The sequence below is a fragment of the Ochotona princeps genome, chromosome 16 (assembly GCF_030435755.1).
Source record: "Ochotona princeps isolate mOchPri1 chromosome 16, mOchPri1.hap1, whole genome shotgun sequence".
Lineage (NCBI taxonomy): Eukaryota > Metazoa > Chordata > Mammalia > Lagomorpha > Ochotonidae > Ochotona > Ochotona princeps.
Genome location: NC_080847.1, coordinates 58,039,828 through 58,060,071, shown reverse-complemented (window position 1 = coordinate 58,060,071; position 20,244 = coordinate 58,039,828). Strand labels below are relative to the sequence as shown.

Genomic DNA, 20,244 nt, shown 5'->3' with positions numbered 1-20,244 from the left:
GTTTATTTTTAAAAATAAATTTCTACATACTAAGATATAGTATGAATTGCAACTAACAGTGTGTACATAGGCTGATGTGGGTGACAGACTGAGCTGGACCCCTTACTGACAATCACACACAAGTCCAATCTGGGATCACTTCAGACGAGATTTATTTCAGGACCCTCTCAACTGAACTGCTGGATTCAAAACTCCAGCCATGGGGAGAATTGCAGGATCTGTGGTCTGACCATGGAGTGCGTGTATCAGAACTGGGCCTACTCAGTTGCTAACATGGAGCAGTGGATGGCATGCCGAAATGCACATGGAGGATATGACAGTCCATTGGGGGCTGCAGAGGACATCTGGTGCCAGTGCAGAGGAAGGACAGAACAAATTAGTTGACTTCACCTACACAAATTGTTGCATGCTTAGAATTTACAGGAAAAAGTAAATGCTTAGAAGTTTCATGAATAATAGTAGTATTTTGCTTTGTTCAAAAATTTTTTGAGTTAGTCAATACTTTAGAAAATCACAACCCAAATCAGTTATGTCTATGGCCAACAACATACTCTGCACAGTGACAGGCTATTGCCCCAGATTTCCTGGTGTAACAGGGCCCATAAAATGGACATGACAAGATACTACACTGGCTCAGTAATCATCAGTTTATCACATCACTCTATCATAAGCTACTTTCACTTAAAGTATCCTATACAAAATGAGGCTGTATATTGATTTTTCCATACCACATGTGTGGATATGTTACATTATTGGTGAACTTACTTTAAGGTAATGCAGGGAACATTTAGAAATATCTGTTATTAAAGGGGACATTAACAGATTTGAGAAACACCATTTTCTTAACAAGCCAGAGATCAACATTAGCATTTCTACCTCTATCCTCTTTTTTCCATGTATATATTATGTGGACTTACCGCATTTTTATATTTGTGGTGTAAGTCCTCTATGTGGAATCTCTTATGTCAAATAACACAGAAGTGCCCATGGAAGGCTCTTCTACCCCAACAACATGCACAGGTTTTTTTCCTTGCATGATTTCATGGATGTCAAACAATGCCAGGGCCCTGCTTGCTGGCTGTCCCAATTTTGCTTGGTCCACAGGGTTCTCTCCCGAATTTGAGTGCTGAGCTGAGGGTGATCTCAGATCCAAGGGCTGTTCCTGATGTCGGTTACGCCCAGTAGGCTCCTCCTCTCTGGTGTGAGTTATCTGATGTCGGATCAGGTGAGAGCTCTGAATGAAACATTTCCCACACTGATGACATTTGAAGGGCCTGTTGCTTTGGTGAGTCCTCTCATCTGGATTCAAAGGTGGGTCACTGCTGAGGGCTTCCGCCCACTGGTGCTTTGCTAAAGTTGTTGCCTGCTCAAAGATCAGCCTTTGCCGGCATTCATAGGGCTTCTCTCCAGCGTGCTTTCGCTGATGCTGGGCCAGGGAGGAGCTGTGCCTGAAGCCCTTACCACAGTGGTTACACTCATAGGGCCTCTCCTCCGTGTGAGTCCTCAGGTGCAGGAAAAGGCAAGTGGTCCGAGAGAAAGATTTCCCACACACACTACAGGTATATGGCTTCTCTCCAGTATGTGTTCTCTTGTGCCGGCCCAAGGAGGAATTCTGGTTGAAGGCCCTCCCACAGTCCTGACACTCGTATGGTTTCTCCCCAGTGTGAATTCTCCGGTGGACAGTAAGGTGTGTGCTGTGGCAGAAAGATTTCCCACATTCAGCACATTTATAGGGCTTGTCTCCTGTGTGGATTCGTTCATGTTGAACGAGGGAGGAATTCTGGCTGAAGGCTTTTCCACACTCTTTGCATATATAAGGTCTCTCTCCTGTATGAATCCTTTTGTGCACTGTGAGGTGTGCGTTATGGTTAAATGACTTCCCACAGTCAGTGCATTTGTAGGGTTTATCCTGTGCCTGGCTTTTTGTGAGTTCTGGAATAGCCTGACTGGAAGCTTTGCCACAGTCACTGCTTTCACAGGACTCTTTTCCTGGGGAGCTTGTCTGTGGACTGACCAAGCCTGATTTAGGTTTCAAGTTTGTGACATGAGAGCCATAACTACAAACATGCTTTCTTCTAGAAATTTCTGGGGACTGATTTGGGTCTGTGCTTTCTTCAGGCTTGAGACTTTCATAGGCTAGATTCTGAATTGGTACTTTCTTGAGACTAAATTCCACTTGCCTCAAGCTATTCTGATCCTCCCTGAGCACCTGGCCCTGCCCTTCACACTCCCACTCTTTGTCCATGGAGAGGTAAGAAGCATTTCTTGAGGGTCCTTCCCTTTCTGTGACATGGGATAGGTCTTCTTCATGAAGAACCTGCTTCTTGGAAGACACTTGACTGTCAGGTTGAGGCTCCCAGCCTGAAAGAAAACCAAAGAGCTGTTAGTGGTTGGGGAATAACTAGGCATTATAGGTCCCTAATGTGAGGGTCTAGGATCTTAACAACCTGTCTAACAAGTCCCAGCTCTCCTCTTATTTTGACCCCAAGTGTCCTTCCTCCAGCATGACTCCACTCACAAGCCTTTAGTGAGCACCTGCTATGAGCCAGTTACTGGCAATGAGATGAAGGTGTACCAGTTCCTGTCTGCTGCTTTAACAACTTACCATAACTCATTGCCTTAAAAACAACACATGATGACCACTTTACAGCTCTAGAGTGCAGAAGTTCTAAAGTCAAGGTGCCAGATAGTCAGCCTCCCTGGAGGCTGCAGGGAAGGAAACCCTTGTTCCTGCACCTTTGAGAGGAAGCCTGCACTCCCCAGCTCTTTTCTCCCATCTCCAGACCCACAAGTCTCTCAATGACATTTCTTTCTCATTACATTTCTTTTCCTGACTCTTGTAATGATCTTTGTGATTGTATTAATTAAGGATAACCAGTTCTGAGGATTAGGATTTGGACTACACTGGGGTCCAGGCCTCCTCGGTCACCCTAAATGTTTTGAGTCTTCCTCACCTGTTCAAGTCTTGCCCATGAAACACACATGTTCAGGGCCTACCTCATCACACCAGTGTCCATTTTCAGTGACTAGAATTGACAGGTAGTGGGTGTCTAGAAATAATTGACTCAGTGAAAGCTGGAGGGACTCACCAAGGAAAAAGGAGAGTACTTAGTCACAGAAGTACTGGCTGGATATTAGGTCCCTAGTGTCTCTCAGCTCTAACTCTTAAATTTGACTGCACAGAACCCAGAGAAGCCTTTCAAAACGTAAGCCCGGGATTGGTGAGGTGGCCTAGCAGCTAAAGTCCTCATCTTGAACGCGCCAGGATCCCATATGGGCGCTGGTTCTAATCCCTGAGGCTCAACTTCCCATCCAGTTCCCTGCTGTGGCCTGGGAAAGCAGTGGAGGACAGCCCAAAGCCTTGGGATCCTGCTCCCGCGTGGGAGACCTGGAGGAAGTTCCTGGCTCCTGGCTTTGGCACAGCACCGGCCATTGTGGTCACTTGGGGAGTAAATCATCAATGGAAGATTTTCCCCTCTGTCTCTCCTCCTCTCTGTATATCTGATTTTGCAATAAAACTAAAATAAATCTCAAAAAAAAAATTTTCTAAAAAAAAAGTAAGCCCACACAAAGGCCTGTATACCAACACAGTAGCACTATCAGCTACAGTGAAAAAATCAGAAATAATCCAAATGCCTATCAATCAACCAGTTGGTAAACAAAATAATGTATGCACATAATACTCAGCATAAAAGTATTGACATATGCTACAATATGGAAGGACTTCAAATGCATTATACTGTGTGAAAGAAGTTGGACACAAAGGTCACATACTAAGATTCCAGTAATATGAAAGCTCAAAATAGGTAAAACCACAGAAAGTAGATTAGTGGTTGCCAAGGGCTGGCAAGATAGCAAGTAACTGCTATGGATTAAATGTGTACTTGCCAAACAAAAATTTTTAAAAAGATTTATTTTATTTTTTATTGCGAAGTCAGACATACAGATAGGAGGAGAGACAGGGAGGAAGATCTTCCGTCCAATGGTTCACTTCCCAGGTGACTGCAATGGCCGGTGCTGAGCCAATATGAAGCCAGGAGCCAGTAACTTTCCTCTAAGTCTCCCACTTGGGTGCAGGGTCCCAAGGCTTTGGGCTGTCCTCGACTGCTTTCCCAGGCCACAAGCAGGGAGCTGGATGGGAAGTGGAGCTGCCGGGATTGGAACCAGTGCCCATATGGGATCCTGGCACGTTCAAGGTGAGGACTTTAAATGCTGTTCTATCATGCCGGGCCCACCAATCAAATTTTTAACTAAAAAAATATATATATTGTATTTATGTGAAAGGCAGAGATGCACAGAGAAAGGGAAAGAGAGGGAAAGATTGTCCAGCTGTTGGTTCATCCATCAACTGACTACAATGGCCAGGGCTGGGCCAGGCCAAGGCTAGGAGTATGGAACTTCATCTAGGTTTCTCATGAAGGCGACAGGAACCCAAATACTTGGGAACTCATCTGCTGCCTTCCTAGGTGCATTACATTACCAGGTAGCTGGATAGGAAGTGAAACAGCTAGGACTTGAATTGGTGGTCATATGGGACCCCAGTGTCTCAAGCTCAGGTTAACTCACTGTCACAATGCTGCCTACAATTTATTTTAAAAGTTTTATTTATTTTTCATTTTTCAAATGGCCACAATGGCTGGAGCTGAGCCAATCTGAAGCCAGGAACCTCAAGCTTCTTCTGGGTCTCCCATATGGGTCAGGGTCCCAAGGCTTTGGATCATCCTTGACTGCTTTCCCAGGCCACAAACAGGGAGTTGGATGGGAGCAGAACAGCTGGGACATGAACTGACACCCAGAAGGGATCCTGGAACTTATAGGCTGAAGATAAGCCAATGGGGCCATTGTGTCAGCCCCAAAATTTAATTTAAAAAATATTTATTTGAAAGGCACAGTGACATAGAGGAAGACAGAATGAGAGAACTTTCATCTGCTGGTTCACTCCTCAAATGGCTGTGACAGCCAGGTCTGGGCCAGGCTGAAGTCAGGAGCCAGGTCTCTTATGTGGGTGGCAGGGCCAAAGTACTTGGGCCATCTTCTGTTGCCTTCCCAAGCATATTAGCAGGAAGCTGGATCAGAAACAGAGCAGCAGGAACTCAAACCAGCATTCCGATAAAGGATGCTGGTGTCACAAGCTGTGGCTTGTACTTAATGTACCACAATACCAGGCTCTCTTCAAAAAATTTAAGCTTAAGGGGTTGGTGTTATGGAGTAATATTTTAAGCCACAGTCTGTGATGCTGGCATTCCTTATGGATGCTGGTCTGAGTCCCAGCTGCCCTATTTCTGACCCAGCTCCCCACTAAAGGGAAAGCATTGGAGAATGGCCAATTCCTTGGGTCCTTACACCCATGTGGCAGACCAAGAAGAGGCTCCTGGTTTGGGTTTGGCCCAGAGCTGACCACTGCAGCCATTTGGAGAATGAACCAGTGGATGGAAAATTTCATTTCTTTCTAACTGCCTTTCAAATATATAAGTCCTTGAAAAAATTTTTTTTATGCTCAAGCTGAATCCCCAAAGTAACAATATTTGGAGATGAGGGGTTTGTGGAACCTTCATGATGGCACTCAGCCCTTATTTGAAAGACACCAGACACCTCTATGCCTCTGCCCTCCCTTTGCAAAGGAGGATGGGCTCTCATCAGGTTCTAGTCCCCAGAACTGAGAAATAAGTGTTGTTCACTACTCGTGTGGTATTGTGTTATAGAACCCCAAGATGATGATGATGACCATGATGAAATATTCTAGAATTAGATAATGGTGAGAAATGTGTGCCAAGTGGTCATGAGCTGGGAGGTAGGTTGAGATAGCACTGACAACATTAGCAGAGAGATTAAGCAGAACATGACTGCCAGCCCCACCCCCTAAGATGCTCCCTGTGGGAGGGGTACAGAGTTGCTGACGCTGCTGGTCTAGTCTGAATCCATCTGGAGTCCCAACACTCAGGGAATAGAGCACACCCTGGAGGCACATGTGTTTCTCTGTGGCATCGGAAAGCCAAGGGCATCAGAAGCACTCCAGTATCCCCAAAAGAGAGAAAAGTAGATGGAGAGAGTAACTAAGACTGAAGCAAACCAGGAGATGAGGACAGCCAGTAATGCTGAGTGATTTTAAGAGGAAACAATGAGAAGCAAAGTAGATGCCTGCCCACATGTGTGTGCACTGTGAGTGAAGAATCAGAGATCAGGTGTGTGCAGGGTGATAAAGCTACAGACTGGAGTGGGGGTTCAGGATAAGGATTCTTTTCCTTCAAAAATAATATATATATCCCAATCTCTGGAATCTGAATATATTACCTTATGTGGCAGAAGGGACACTGCGGATGTGACTTAATCTTTTTGTTTTTGCTTTTACATATTATTTATTTATTTATTTACACTTGATGTGTCTGTGTGACTTAATAGAGGCCAGCACCACGGCACAGTGGGTTAGATGCCGCCTGCAATACTGGCATTCAATATTAGAACACCCATTTGAATCCCAGCTACCCTGCCTCTGATCCAGCTTCTTGCTGATAAAGGCAGCAGAAGACAGCCCGGGCTTACATCCCTGACATTCACTTGGGAAATATGGATGGAGCTCCAGGTTCCTGTCTTCTGCCTAACTGAGCTCCAGCTGATACCACCATTTTGGAGAGTCTGTTGCCCTGCCTTTCAAACAAATAAAAAATAAATCAAAATAGAATGTTAAAATAAGCGATTGTGCTGGGGCCCTAACTCTCACTAAGAGACCATGTAGGAGGGAGAAAAGAGGGTCTGAGTGAAAAGTGGATGGGATGATAGGAACAGACACCAGAGTGGTACGTTCTGAAGACGGAGAGAGGATCTGTGAGCCACACAGCTGGCCTCAAAGCTGGGAAAGACGAGGGAACAGACTTCTCTCTGGAGCTGCCAGAGGGAGCCAGCCCTGGCAATCCATTTGGAACTTCTGACTCCCATAAAACTAAGCAAATATGTAGTTTACTTTTTGTAACCCCCTAAATTATAGTATTTTGTTACAACAGCAATAGGAAACTAACGCACAAGAAAATATGTTTTTGCTTGAGCATAAACTCATGGAAGTCTTCTGCATGTTGTGATACTAAGTTCTTGTGATACTTTGTCCATCATGATTTTGATCCCATACCCTGATCAATGCAAAACAGGGTATCCTGGTTAATATTTACGGATACACATATTATTTTAGAGCCTAGATTTTAGTTACAAAATAGGACTTGTGAGTCAAAGGAATATGTCTACATTATGGAGATTTGCTTCTGACACTCAAGTTTGAAGTAACAGCTGTGATAATCAACAAAGAAGAAGCATGGCATTCCCGGCAGATTCACCTCTGCCCCAGGGTGATGGGTCACCCCATCATGGAGACAAAGGTGTTCTCTATGGGATCGCGGAACTCTGGGTGACATGAGAAGCATTCTGGTGGAATGCTGACCTGTAGATACTGCTGGCTGTGTCTCCATCGATTTATTACTTTTTCCAGAATGTGGTCAGAGTAGCAGTACGCCAGCTTAGGGATGGGATCATGACTTGCCTAAGCCAGTTGTGATGATTGGGACCCCCTTTCCAGTCTCCCCACCAACAAGTGTCATAGTAGGTAGCAGTGTTCAAACCTGACAAAAAAGAACTCAGTGGATAATATCTGGATTCTTAATAAAAGGGGACAGATAAAGGCTGGCACCAATCTTCCTACTTCCTCTTCTCCTTTCCTGTTGGAACCCTAGACGTGAATACCAGAATGGTGGCATCACACTGTACTCCTGAGAAAAGCATTCCCAAGCTGTTCTCACCTGGTTTTAAAGCACTTTAAGCTAAATGAAATCTTTTGACAACATAATAGAAGGATGTAGGTAACAGAGCTACAGAATCCAGACACGTGAGAATGAAATGGAGATCTAAGTGGTCCCATGGAAAGGCAAGCTGAAAAAAGCTGGTGGGAGAGGTAATCTATGAAGGAAGACAGAACAGAGAAGATTCTGAACACAGGAGAAGAGGCACATGATTTCTTAGCTCAGAGGAAGGGGAGACGAAGGATCTCTGGGGCACCTTGCAGAACACAGAAACACAGTAGGGCTGAGGCTGTCATTCTTAGAGAGGCCTGCCTAAAAGCTTGGCCCTTGTCTAGACCAGAAACTTGGGTTTGAGGAAAGTTCCTGCCACCCTAATAGCAAGAGAAGTTTACTATACCCACAATATTGGGGCACATTGTGGTTTATTCCAAATACTGGCTTTCTCTTGGGAAAAGGTCTCTATGAGGCAGATGGTACCAATGTGAACACTCCCCATAAAAATCCCTGACCTTGAGTCTCCAGTAATGCCCTGGTGGATAGCAATTTTTTTCATTGTGTCATAACTCACTGCAGGGTGACTAAGCATATCCTACATGACTTCGGAGGTAGAAGATGCTAGAAGCTAATGCCCCACTGCCTCTGATTTTGCTCCCTCCTGGTTTTACTGGCACTCTTTCACTCTAATCAATCACAGCTGTGTCCTGAGGCCTCTTAGGAAAGGGGGTGATCTTCAGGATCCTGAAACACCACCCTTCAGTGCGTCTCCAAAGACGCTATGGGCTACTTCTGCTAGGGGCATCGAGTTGATGGGTTCTCACCTGGATGACAGCTTTGGGTGACTCCTCTCCTTGCCATCCATAGTTCAGTCCCTTGTTCCAGCTGGGAAATGACTTCAGGTTTGGGAAGCTCAGGACCTAGCAACAGAAAGAGACCTGAAGAGGAAGTTCCACTCTTAAATAGCAAGATATATGGACAGGCTTTGCACTGGGGTGGCAAGAGGCAGACGCCTCCTGCATACATACATACTGCAGGTCAGGTCCTCACAGTGGAGGCCCCATACCTCCAACTCAGGAAATCACCCATGGAAGCTCAAGAAGCGTTTCTTACCCACAGATAGCAGGTGCCCAAAGGTCTCTAGCATCACATCACGGTACAGAGTCCTCTGGGTAGGGTCCAGCTGCCCCCATTCCTCCTGGGTGAAGTCCACAGCTACATCCCGGAAGGTCACAGGCTCCTGCAACATCACACACATTCTCAATCAGCTGGACTGTCCCCATCAGTGTTCCTTGGGTAAGGAGAAAGCAGGTTGGCCAGGATCATGAAAGGAATTATAGTCTAAGTGATGAATCAGGTCTAACTGGGGATTTATGAGGCCAGCACAAATAGCAGTGGATTGTAGAGAAAGGCATGTGATAACAGTGCCATCAACAAAGCCAGGCAAGCTGATCCAAGGTTGACTGTATAAGTGAAGGTGCCAAAAAAGATCAGCCTAAACTCTCTTTTTTAAACAGTAGTCTTGGGCTCAGCGTGGTGGCCTAGTGGCTACAACTGAACCAGTGGCTGGAACAGAACCAATTCAAAGCCAGGAGCCCGGAGCCTCTTCCAGGTCTCCCACACAGATGCAGGGACCCAAGGTTTTGGGCCATCCTTTATGCTTTCCCAAGTCACAAGCAGGGAGTTGGATGGGGAGCAGGGCCACCGGGATTAGAACCAGAGCCCATATGGGATCCTGGTGCGTTCAAGGTGAGGACTTTAGCCGTTAGGCTACCATGCTTGGCCCAGGGACAAATCTTTGTAACCCTGATTTGCCAAAGAATTTGTAGAAATGAAATCAAGGGCCAGTATGATGGCTCAGTGGCTAAATCCTCACCTTGCACATGCTGGGATCCCACACAGGCGCTGGATTGTGTCTTAGCTGCTCCACTTCCCTTCCAGCTCCCTGCTTGTGGCCTGGAAAAGCAGTCAAGGATGGCCCAAAGCCTTGGGACCCTTCACCCATGTAGGAGACCTGGAAGAAGCTCTTGGTTTTGGACTGGCTCAGCTCCGGCTGTTGCGGCTACTTGGGAGTGAACCAGGACAGAAGATCTTTTTCTTTCTCTCTTTGTAAAATCTGCCTTTCCAATAAAAGTAAAATAAAATAAATTAACAAAAAAGAAAGCAAAAGCACAAGCCACAACAATTGTACACCATCAAAATTAAAAATTTTGCTGTTCCAAAGACATTATGAAGAAAGTGAAAACACAATTCATAAAATACGAGACAATAACTACAAATGTCATAAGTGATTTGTACCCAAAAAGAATGAGGCTCTTAAAAAAGTTCACGGAAATGTCTATTATGAAATGGCTAAGAACAGAAATCAGAATTTCTGTCACCAAAATAAAAATTTTTGAAAAGATTATTTGAGGGGCTCAGTGTGGTTAGCAGCTGAAGTCCTCACCTTGGACACGCCAGGATCCTATGTGGGCGCCCGTTCTGATCCCAGTGGCCAAGCTTCCCATCCAGCTCCTTGCTTGTGGCTTGGGAAAGCAGTCAAGGACGACCCAAAGCCTTGGGACCCTGCACCCGCGTGGGAGACCTGGAGGAAGCTCTTGGCCTCAGTTGGCTCAGCTCTGGTCATTGTGGCCATGGGTGGAGGCAACCAGTAGATGGAAGATCTGTCTCTCTTTCTCTGTAAATCTGATCTGTCTTTCCAATTAAAATAGATAAATCTTAAAAAAAAATTATGTGAAAGACAAAGTAGAGAAATAGAGCCACAAAAAGAAAAAAAAAAGAGATCAATCAATCTTACACCCTGGTTTGCCACCCAAATGACCTTAACAGGCAGAGCTGAGTCACTGCATAGACAGGGGCTTCATTTGAGTCTTCCATGTGGGCTCAGGGCTTTTCCAGGCACATCAGTACGGAGCTGGATAGAAAGTACAGCAGCCAGGATGCAAATGGCACCTGTATGAGATGTCACCATGGAACTGTAACCTGCAACACCACAGTGCCGGTACCCGGCACCTAAAATAAACTAGAATTATAGTTTCCATCAAAATTTTTGAAGCACCCTCTTAAGTAAGGAATTCTTACAATTCAATAATAAAAAGACGATTAAAACAGGCAAAGTTAGGCCTGGTGTGGTAACCTAGCAGCTAAAGTCCTCACCTTGAACGCATCGGGATAAAATGTGGATCTTGAGTCACAACTCTCCCTGCTGGTCTATCTGAGTCCTGTAGGCTTCCTTTAGCCCTGTACTACCAAGGAGGAGAGTGGTTGTGCTCTGATCATTCTCCACACACTTTTCCACTGCTTTCCAGGCCACTCTGTCATTGGCCAGCACCTGGTCCCAGAGCCTCACTCCCTCCTCGCTCTTTCCTATTGCCTTACTTCAACACAGTATCTCTCTTATCTCTACTCCCCAGATGCCTTTGACAGTCCCGCTTAAAACACCTGAATGGGGTCCAGCAGGGCAGCCTAGTAGCTATGGTCCTTGCCTTGCAAGCGCTGGAATCTCACCCATATGGGTGCCAGTTCTAATCCTGGCAACCCTGCTTCCCATCCAGCTCCCTACGTGTGGCCTGGGAAAGCAGTAGAGGACAGCGCAAAGCCTTGGGACCCTGTACCCACATGGGAGACCCAGAAGAAGCTCTGGCCTCCTGACTTCGGATTGGTGTAGCTCCAGCTGTTGCGGCTACTTGGGTAATGAATCAATGGATGAAAGATCTTCCTCTCTGTTTTTCCTCCTCTGTGTATCTGACTTTGCAATAAAAAAATAAATCTTTCAAAACACCTGAATGACTCCTTTTCACCTTTGGCTATAGACGGGACCCCTCGCAGGCTTGCTACAGAAGACTGAATAATATACCCCAAAATATCCACATCTGGATAATAGAATACCCAGGTGCTAGTTCCTAGAATGTGTGAATGTGACCATATGTAGCAATAGAGACTTTGTAGACTGTGACTGCAAAATGAGATTTTCCAAGTGGTGCCTCAATGCATTGCAAGTGACCTTATAAAATGTCAGGAGAGCAGGTTCTGACTACAGAAGACAGAAGCAAGATGCTCCACTGCTCAGTCAGAGGATGAAGAAGAAGCTATGAGGCACGGAAATGTAAAGTCTACAATCTTCACAGTTGCAAAAGTCAAGGAAACAGGTTCTCCCCTACAGCTTCTGGAGGCAGGGTGGCTCTGCTTGGACTTTGGTTCCAGGCCAGTGAAACATTTCAGATTTCTGATCTCTACAACTGTAAGATTAAATGTGTGTTTTCAGTCCCTTCACAGTGACTTATTACAGCAACCACAAATAAACTGGACCTTAAAGGCTTATACTTTGGCCCTTGCCTCCTCTGGTGAACAGCCTCTAAGATGGTCCCCTGTGAACCCCAGCCCTAATTGAGTCCCTTCTTTCACTAAGCAAGACGTAGTAGGGCTGGCAGGGTCCTGTGGAATTAACAATGTGAAGGCACAGCAGCTTCCACCTGTCCCAGTCAGGATCACTGTGGGAAACCTGACACCCTGTTTAACAGCATCTAAGTAGCTCCACAGGGAGGATGCAAGTGAAGCTTCTTAACACTATGATGGTGAACCATCCAAGAAGGGGACCTTCCACCTGTAGTCCAGTCTCAGACTATTCTCTTGCTAGGATGATGAACTCACTGTAACCTCATGAGCCCAGGCCAGAACCACCAGGTGAGGCATTTTATGGTTCCTAGCCATCAGAACTGTGAGATAACATTTAAGGTTGTTACACAGAACCACTAATACATTTCAAGTCTTTTGGCTGGTCATTCAGTGCCCCTCATCCATGGCAACAATAAACTGCAGCATAGTCACATTTCATGCATCTGAGAACCTCCAATCCAAGAGTGTCAGCAGTCTGAAACTTGTACCAAAATGGAAAAGAATGCAAATCCCCATAAACAAGCCAACAATTAGAAAACTATTTCAAAGTTGCAAGCTTGAAGAAGTGCGGATTAATTTGTTTCAGCTCCATTTGTCTGCAAGTGTGGGAGCTTCAGAGGCCCTGAGCGGCCGTTCTTCCACAGCCCCACAGGGGCCGATTTGATGCTTACTCCACCACACCAGTTCTGCGGGACGTGGCCTATCCTTACCCCCGGGGCTGCAGTCTGCTCCCAGGAGTGGAGGGCAGGAGCTTCGCGGGGCCCACACCGCGTTTACTCTACCTGTCATCACTGATGTGGGCGAAGGGAGCTGGTCGCAGCGGGGCGACCGCGTCTCATCCGAGGACGTGGCGGCCGGGGCCACCCGAGGACTCCTTTCGGTGTCCAGGCGTCCTGGCTTCGAGTCCCGCTCGGCCGGGCCAGCAGCTACCAGGCCCCGACGTGCGCCTCGTGAGTAAAGGGTATGATCGCCCGGCCCTCCTCGTGGCGCGGCGTGGGTGAACGGTCAGTCCCGTGGGAGACGCCCGGCGCGGATTCCGCGGCCGTCGTCCTGGTTTTTACTGTTACCTGAAGTCGCACGGCCGGTAACTCTGCAGCCATCGTCACTGTCTCTGCTTCGTTCTCGGGGTCCATCGAGGGCCGAGCGATCGAGGCCTGGAGCCCGTGGGGAGCCCCCACCGACCTGACCAGCCGACTGAGGGACGCCGAACAATGGCAGCCAAGCCGGCGACGCCTTGACTACAACTCCCAGAAGGCCGCGCGGCACACTAGTGCCGGGCCAATGGCGGCCTACGGCTCCGGCCTCCGACCAATGGCAGCATTCTGAGGGCTCCGACCACGCGCAGCTTCGCCGGACCTCCCTGGGGCCGAGCAGCTAGCGGTTTGAGTCCCTCAGGCCGGGCAGCCGAGGCCGGTCCGAGGGCGCGGTGGACGTCCGCCCGCGCGTGCGCAGCTGGCGGCGACGTTGCCTGGCCGGCGTCTCTCATCCGCCGCCGTGGCGCTGCAGCAGCCAACGCCAGTGGGTTCGGCCTGGCGTGGGGCGCGGGGCCCCGTCTTCCGACTTGTCCAGCGCTACAGAGTCCCGTCTGCTTAAAAACACGCGTGCGCCCGCATCACCTGAGCGTGTGAGTCCCGTTCAGTTCTTCGGCTGCGGGGAAAGGAGGCTCGTGACCACCAGGGGGCGAGCGAGGCTCACGAGAGACACGCCGCTGTCTGACCCTGGGTGACGTTGGCGGCCGGTCGTCTGACCGTGTGAGGTGTTGGCGGCCCATCCTCCAACTGATTGAGGTGTTGGTTGCCTCATCCTCTACCCGTGTGGCGTTGGTGACCGCCATCATCTGACCATGTGTGATGTTGGCGGCCTGTGGTCTGGCCGTGTGAGGTATTGGCAGCCTGTTGTCTGATCGTGTGAGGTGTTGGTTGCCGCATCCTCTGACCATGTGGTGTTGGTGATCGTGTGAGGTGTTGGCGGCCTGTGGCCTTAGTGTGTGAAGTGTTGGCCGTGACATGTCTGCTCTGAGTCTGTCTGCGGAGTCTGTTAGTTGTTAGCCAGAGATGTTTACCAAGACGCAGTTTGGCTCTATTGAGCACTTCTTTGTCTTCAGAAGCCGTTCTGGAGCAGGGAAAGAGAGCAGATGGCTGCTGGCCCATCGTGTGACTGGGAAGGATAGACAAGCAAGAGTGATTCCGTTGCTGAAGCGGCAGCTCCCACTCCAGTCCTCTGCTCAGGCCCAGTTCTTGCTCTGCTCGCCTGGGTATCTCCCCACCTCAGTGTAAGGCTCGAGTTTGGTGTTCAGAACCAGAAATTCACACAGATTTTAAAGTTCAGCTTAAGACTAGTTTTATTGGGAGCGCTCCCGGGTGAGGTACACTGGTCCGGTAGAGCTAGCAGGCCAGGAAAGTCATACCTGCGGAATGTGAGATGTCGTTTTTTTGTTAGGGGGTAGGGGAATGTAAAGGTGTAGTTTGCGGGACAAAGGAATGTGCCTTATGTGGTGTTATAAAGTGCTATAGTTACTTTTGACCTTGGTGAATATATAGCCCAAAATAAATAAATCTTCAAAAAAAAAAAGAATTTAGTAATACAAAGTGGAGCATCTTAAACCAAATGCAACCAAAACTGTCAGGATTGATCGAACAGAAGATACCTAACAGAGAAATGATTTTATTAAACTACACTGCAGCTATCATTCATGCTTTTAGGATGATGCACCTTGTTTAAGAACATATAGACTTTCATATCCCAAAAAACTAGGCGACAAAGCTCTTGTTACAAAGGCCAGGATATTCAAGCTTATTTTTTTTTTTTCATTTTTAAAAAAGAAAATACTCCTATTAACGGGACATAATATGATTAAACCATCAAAGAAAATTACTTTTTTTTTTTTTTTACTATTTTTCGGATTGACATCATTTCATAACAGCCACATCGATCACAGCAACAATAACAACAACAACAATAACAAATTGTAGCACCCTGATAAAATAATGTGCCACTGAGTAAGCAACACATGCTTAACTAAAAGGAAACACAGAAGTCTCTTAGGAACTATGATGCCATTGTATACTTCATGGGCACTTGATGAATTCTATTAGAGAAAAGAGATTATTTGGAAGCAAGCAAACCGATATAAAAACATCAAAACATATGAGATACAGCCAAAAGAGCAGACAGACACTCAAAAAACAGTATAGATTGGACTGTTGGAGTTACCCTTTCCGTGTTGGCTTCTTTATATGAGAGAGAATATATGGTATTTGTTCTTTTGTGATTGACTCATTTCACTGAGCATAATGGTTTCTAGTTGTGACCACCTGGTTTTAAATAGAATAATATCATTCTTCTTAATAGCTGAATAATATTCCATTGAGTAGATGTACCACAGTTTCTTTAACCACTCTTCCTTGGAAGCACATCTGGTTTGTTTCCACGTCATTGCTATTGTAGATTGTGCTGCTGTAAATATAGGATTACAGATCCCCTTCTCATATGCAGATTTCACTTCTGTTGGGTATATTCCTAAGAGCGGGATTGCTGGGTCATATGGCAGGTTTATTTGCAGTTTTCCAAGTACTCTCCATATGGATTTCCACAATGATTGTACTAGCCTACACTCCCACCAGCAGTGAAGGAGGGTACCTTTCTCCCCACATCCACGCCAGCATGTGTTGTTTTTCGAGTTCTGAATGTAGGCCAGTCTCACAGGAGTTAGGTGGTACATCAAGGTGGTTTTCATTTGTATCTCTCTGATGGCTAGAGAGCCTGAGCATCTTTTCATATGTCTGTTAGCCATTTGAATCTGTTCTTTTGAGAAATGTCTGTTCATTTCCTTTGCCCATTTTGCTACAGGGTTTGTTTTTTCACTGTCCCTGGGTTTCTGAAGCTCTTTGTAGATCCTAGATATTAGTCCCCTATCACTTGTGTAGAATGCAAAAATTTTCTCCCATTCTGTTGGTTGCTTCTTCACTTTGTTAATTGTTTCCTTTGTTGTACAGAAACTTTTTAGTTTGATGTAGTCCCATTTGTTCATTTTGGATTTGATTGCTGTTGCTTTAGGCGTCTTTTCTAACAAGTCTTTCCCTGTTCCTACATCTTGGAGTGTGTTTCCTATGTTTTCCTTTAATAGTTTGATGGTTTCTGGGTGTAGGTTTAGGTCCTTGAGCCAGTTAGAGCTGATTTTTGTATAATGCGACAGGTGTGGGTCTTGCTTCTTTATTCTGGAAGCTGCTATCCAGTTGTCCCAACAGCATTTATTGAATAGACCAGGTTTTTTACCTGGATTGTTTTCAGTTTTCTTGTCAAAGATTAGTTGACTATACATGTGTGGATTCCCTTCTGGTGTTTCTATTCTGTTCCACTGATCTTCTTCTCTGTTTCTGTACCAGTACCAGACTGTTTTGATAACCACTGCTCTATAGTATGTCTTGAGGTTTGGAATTGTGATTCCTCCAGTTTGATTTCTATTTTTCAAGACAGCTTTAGCTATTCGTGGTCTTTTGTGATTCCAGATGAACTTCCGTATCATCTTTTCTATTTCTGAGAAGAATGTTGCTGGGATTTTGATTGGGATTGCGTTGAATCTGTATATTGCTTTTGGTAATATGGCCATTTTGATAATGTTGGGTGTTCCAGAAGGTGCAGAAAGAGAAGCTGGGATTAGAGGCGTATTCAATGAAATAATACAGGAAAACTTCCCTAAGCTGAGCAAAGAATTAGAAAATAATATACAGGAGGGCTACAGAATTCCCGACAGAGTTGACCAAAAACGAACTTCATCACAACACATGATAATAAAGCTCTCTTCAGTTGAACAAAAAGAAAAAAATCCTTAAATGTGCACGAGAAAAAAATCAAGTGTCATATAGGAGAACCCCAATTAAACTCACAGCTGACCTTTCAGAGGAAACACTACAGGCCAGAAGAGACTGGAGTGACATATTCCAGATTCTAAAAGAGAAAAACTTTCAGCCCAGAATAACTTACCCTGCAAAGCTCTCCTTTGTCTTTGAAAATGAGATAAAATTCTTCCACAATAAAGAAAAACTTCAAGATTTTGTCTCATCTAAACCTGCCCTACAAATGATACTCAAGGAGGTTCCCATGAAAGAAAAAAGAAATAGCAACCATCAGAAACAAAGGCAAATGTGGAGAACATCCAACCAAAAGGCTAACAGAAGACCCAATCATAGAACATCACATCGCCAAAATGACAGGACCAAACTGTCCCTTATCTACAATAACTCTGAATGTAAATGGCTTAAACTCATCAGTCAAATGCCATAGATTGGAGGATTGGATCAAAAACAAAACCCAATTATCTGCTGCTTACAGGAGACACATCTCACCAACAAAGATCAGAAAAAATTGAAAGTGAAAGGATGGAAAAAGATATTTCAAGCAAATGGTAAGGAAAGACGAGCAGGAGTAGCTATTCTTATATCAGATGACATAGACTTTGATGTGAAGAGCATCAAAAAAGATAAAGAAGGATACCACATAATGATCAAAGGATGCCTCCAGCAAGAAGAGATCAGCATAATAAATGTTTATGCTCCAAATGCCAAAGCATCTAGCTACGTGAAACAAATATTAACGGGATTAAAGGGAGAAATAGACTCCAATACGATCATAGTGGGGGACCTTAATACCCCACTAACACAAATGGACAGATCAAAAAACCAGAAACTCAGCAAAGAAACAATAGAACTCACCCAAACTCTAGAGCAAATGGACTTAGTTGACATCTATCGAACCTTTCATCCTACTGACAGAAAATACACTTTTTTTCCATCAGTACATGGAACTTTCTCCAGAATTGATCATATTATAGGCCATAAAACAAGCCTTAGCAAATTTAAAAAAGTGGAAATCATACCATGTACCTTCTCAGACCACCGAGGAGTGAAGCTTGAGACCAAGAATTCGAAACACCAAGGAAGACTTACAAACATATGGAGGCTGAATAATATATTACTAAATGAGCAATGGGTTAGAGAGGAAATCAAAGGGGAAATTAAAAAATTGCTTGAAACAAATGAAGGCATCAACACAACTTATCAAAACTTATGGGACACAATCAAGGTGGTGCTGAGAGGAAAGTTCATTTCAGTCAATGCTTATGTCAAGAAACAAGAAAAGCAGCAAGTAAATCAGCTAACCTTACAGTTGAAGGAACTAGAAACACAACAGCAAAGCAATCCCAAGATTAGTAGGAAAAAAGAAATCACCAAAATAAGGGAGGAAATAAACCAAATAGAGACCGAGAGGACTAGACACAAGATCAATCAATCAAAGAGCTGGTTCTTTGAGAAAATCAACAAAATAGACTCCCCACTAGCTCGACTAATTAAAAAAAGGAGGGAGAAAACACACATCAATAGTATCAGAGATGAGAATGGAGATATAACAACAGATACCTTAGAAATACAAAGAATCATCAGGAACTATTACAAGCAACTATATGCGAACAAATCAGAAAACCTAGAGGAAATGGATAGACTTTTGAACATATACAATCTACCAAAATTGAATCAAGAAGCAATTAACAATCTAAACAGCCCAATAACATGCACTGAGATTGAATTAACAATTAAAGCCCTCCCAACCAAGAAGAGTCCAGGACCAGATGGCTTCACTGCTGAATTCTACCAAACATTCCAAGAGGAACTTACCCCAATCTTACACAAGCTTTTCCAAACAATAGAAAGAGAGGCAATTCTTCCAAACTCGTTCTATGAAGCTAATATCACCTTAATACCAAAGCCAGAGAGAGAAACAACAGAAAAACAGAACTACAGACCGATATCCTTGATGAACATAGACACAAAGATCTTCAATAAAATACTAGCCAACAGGATCCAACAACACATCAGACAGATCATTCACCCGGACCAGGTGGGATTCCTCCCAGGCATGCAGGGATGGTTCAACATTCACAAAACAATAAATGTGATACATCACATCAACAAATTGACTGATAAAAACCATATGATCCTCTCAATAGATGCAGAGAAGGCATTTGATAAAATCCAACACCACTTCATGTTAAAAACCCTAAACAAGATAGGCATAGAAGGAACATTCTACAACACAATCAAAGCAATTTACGATAAACCCAATGCCAGTATCATACTAAATGGGGAAAGATTGGAAGCCTTCCCGCTAAAATCTGGAACTAAACAGGGATGTCCACTCTCACCGCTACTCTTCAATATAGTTTTGGAAGTCCTTGCCAGAGTTATTAGACAAGAAAAAGCAATTAAAGGAATACAAATTGGAAATGAGGAATTGAAATTATCGGTATTCGCAGATGACATGATTCTCTACATAGGAGAACCAAAAGACAGTCAAAAGACTATTGGAACTCATAAGAGACTTTGGCAGAGTAGCAGAATACAAATTTTTTTCTTTCTTTTTTTCTTTTTTTATTACAGCCAGATATACACAGAGGAGAAAAGACAGAGAGGAAGATCTTCCATCCGATGATTCACTCCCCAAGTGAGCCGCAACGGGCCAGTGCGCGCCAATCCGAAGCTGGGAACCTGGAACCTCTTCCGGGTCGCCCACACAGGTACAGTGTCCCAATGCATTGGGCCATCCTTGACTGCTTTCCCAGGCCACAAGCAGGGAACTGGATGGGAAGTGGAGCTGCCGGGATTAGAACCAGCGCTCATGTGGGATCCCGGGGCTCTCAAGGCGAGGACTTTAGCCGCTAGGCCACGCCGCCGGGCCCAGGATACAAAATTAATGAACACAAATCGATGGCACTAGTGTATACAAATAATTCCACCGCTGAGAAAGAAATTGTAAGTACAGTTCCCTTTAAAATAGAGGAAAGGAATCTTAAATACCTAGGAATTAAGTTAACTAAAGATGTGAAAGACCTCTATGATGAAAACTATAAATCATTTAAAAAAGAAATAGAAGAAGACCTTGAAAAATGGAGAACCTTACCATGTTCTTGGATTGGCAGGACCAAGCTTATGTTAATCACTAACTTGCATGGAACTAAGAGTGCTTAGGGTTGGTTTTCCTATGTTAATTATTGAAGAAGGCCAAAAAGGAAGAGCAACAT

At 44.9% G+C, this 20,244-nt stretch overlaps 2 protein-coding genes across 3 annotated transcripts in view; both read right to left on the bottom strand.

Annotated features, from left to right (window-relative positions):
* RPS5 (ribosomal protein S5) overlaps window positions 1-20,244 on the bottom strand; it is a 154,133-nt gene that overhangs the window by 51,408 nt on the left and 82,481 nt on the right. The gene's annotated exons all lie outside the window — the stretch shown is intronic.
* On the bottom strand, window positions 947-13,528 carry ZNF8 (zinc finger protein 8). 2 transcript variants are annotated; one of them, XM_058674887.1, is made up of 4 exons: window positions 13,238-13,528; window positions 8,889-9,015; window positions 8,609-8,695; window positions 947-2,361 (listed from the first exon to the last, which is right to left on the bottom strand). In XM_058674887.1, exons 1-4 carry the CDS (start codon window positions 13,301-13,303, stop codon window positions 947-949), a joined length of 1,695 nt encoding a protein of 564 aa, XP_058530870.1. In that variant the 5' UTR covers window positions 13,304-13,528. The 2 variants fall into 2 exon arrangements, with proteins under 2 accessions (XP_058530870.1, XP_058530872.1); XM_058674889.1 differs by lacking the exon at window positions 13,238-13,528 and adding an exon at window positions 12,953-13,222.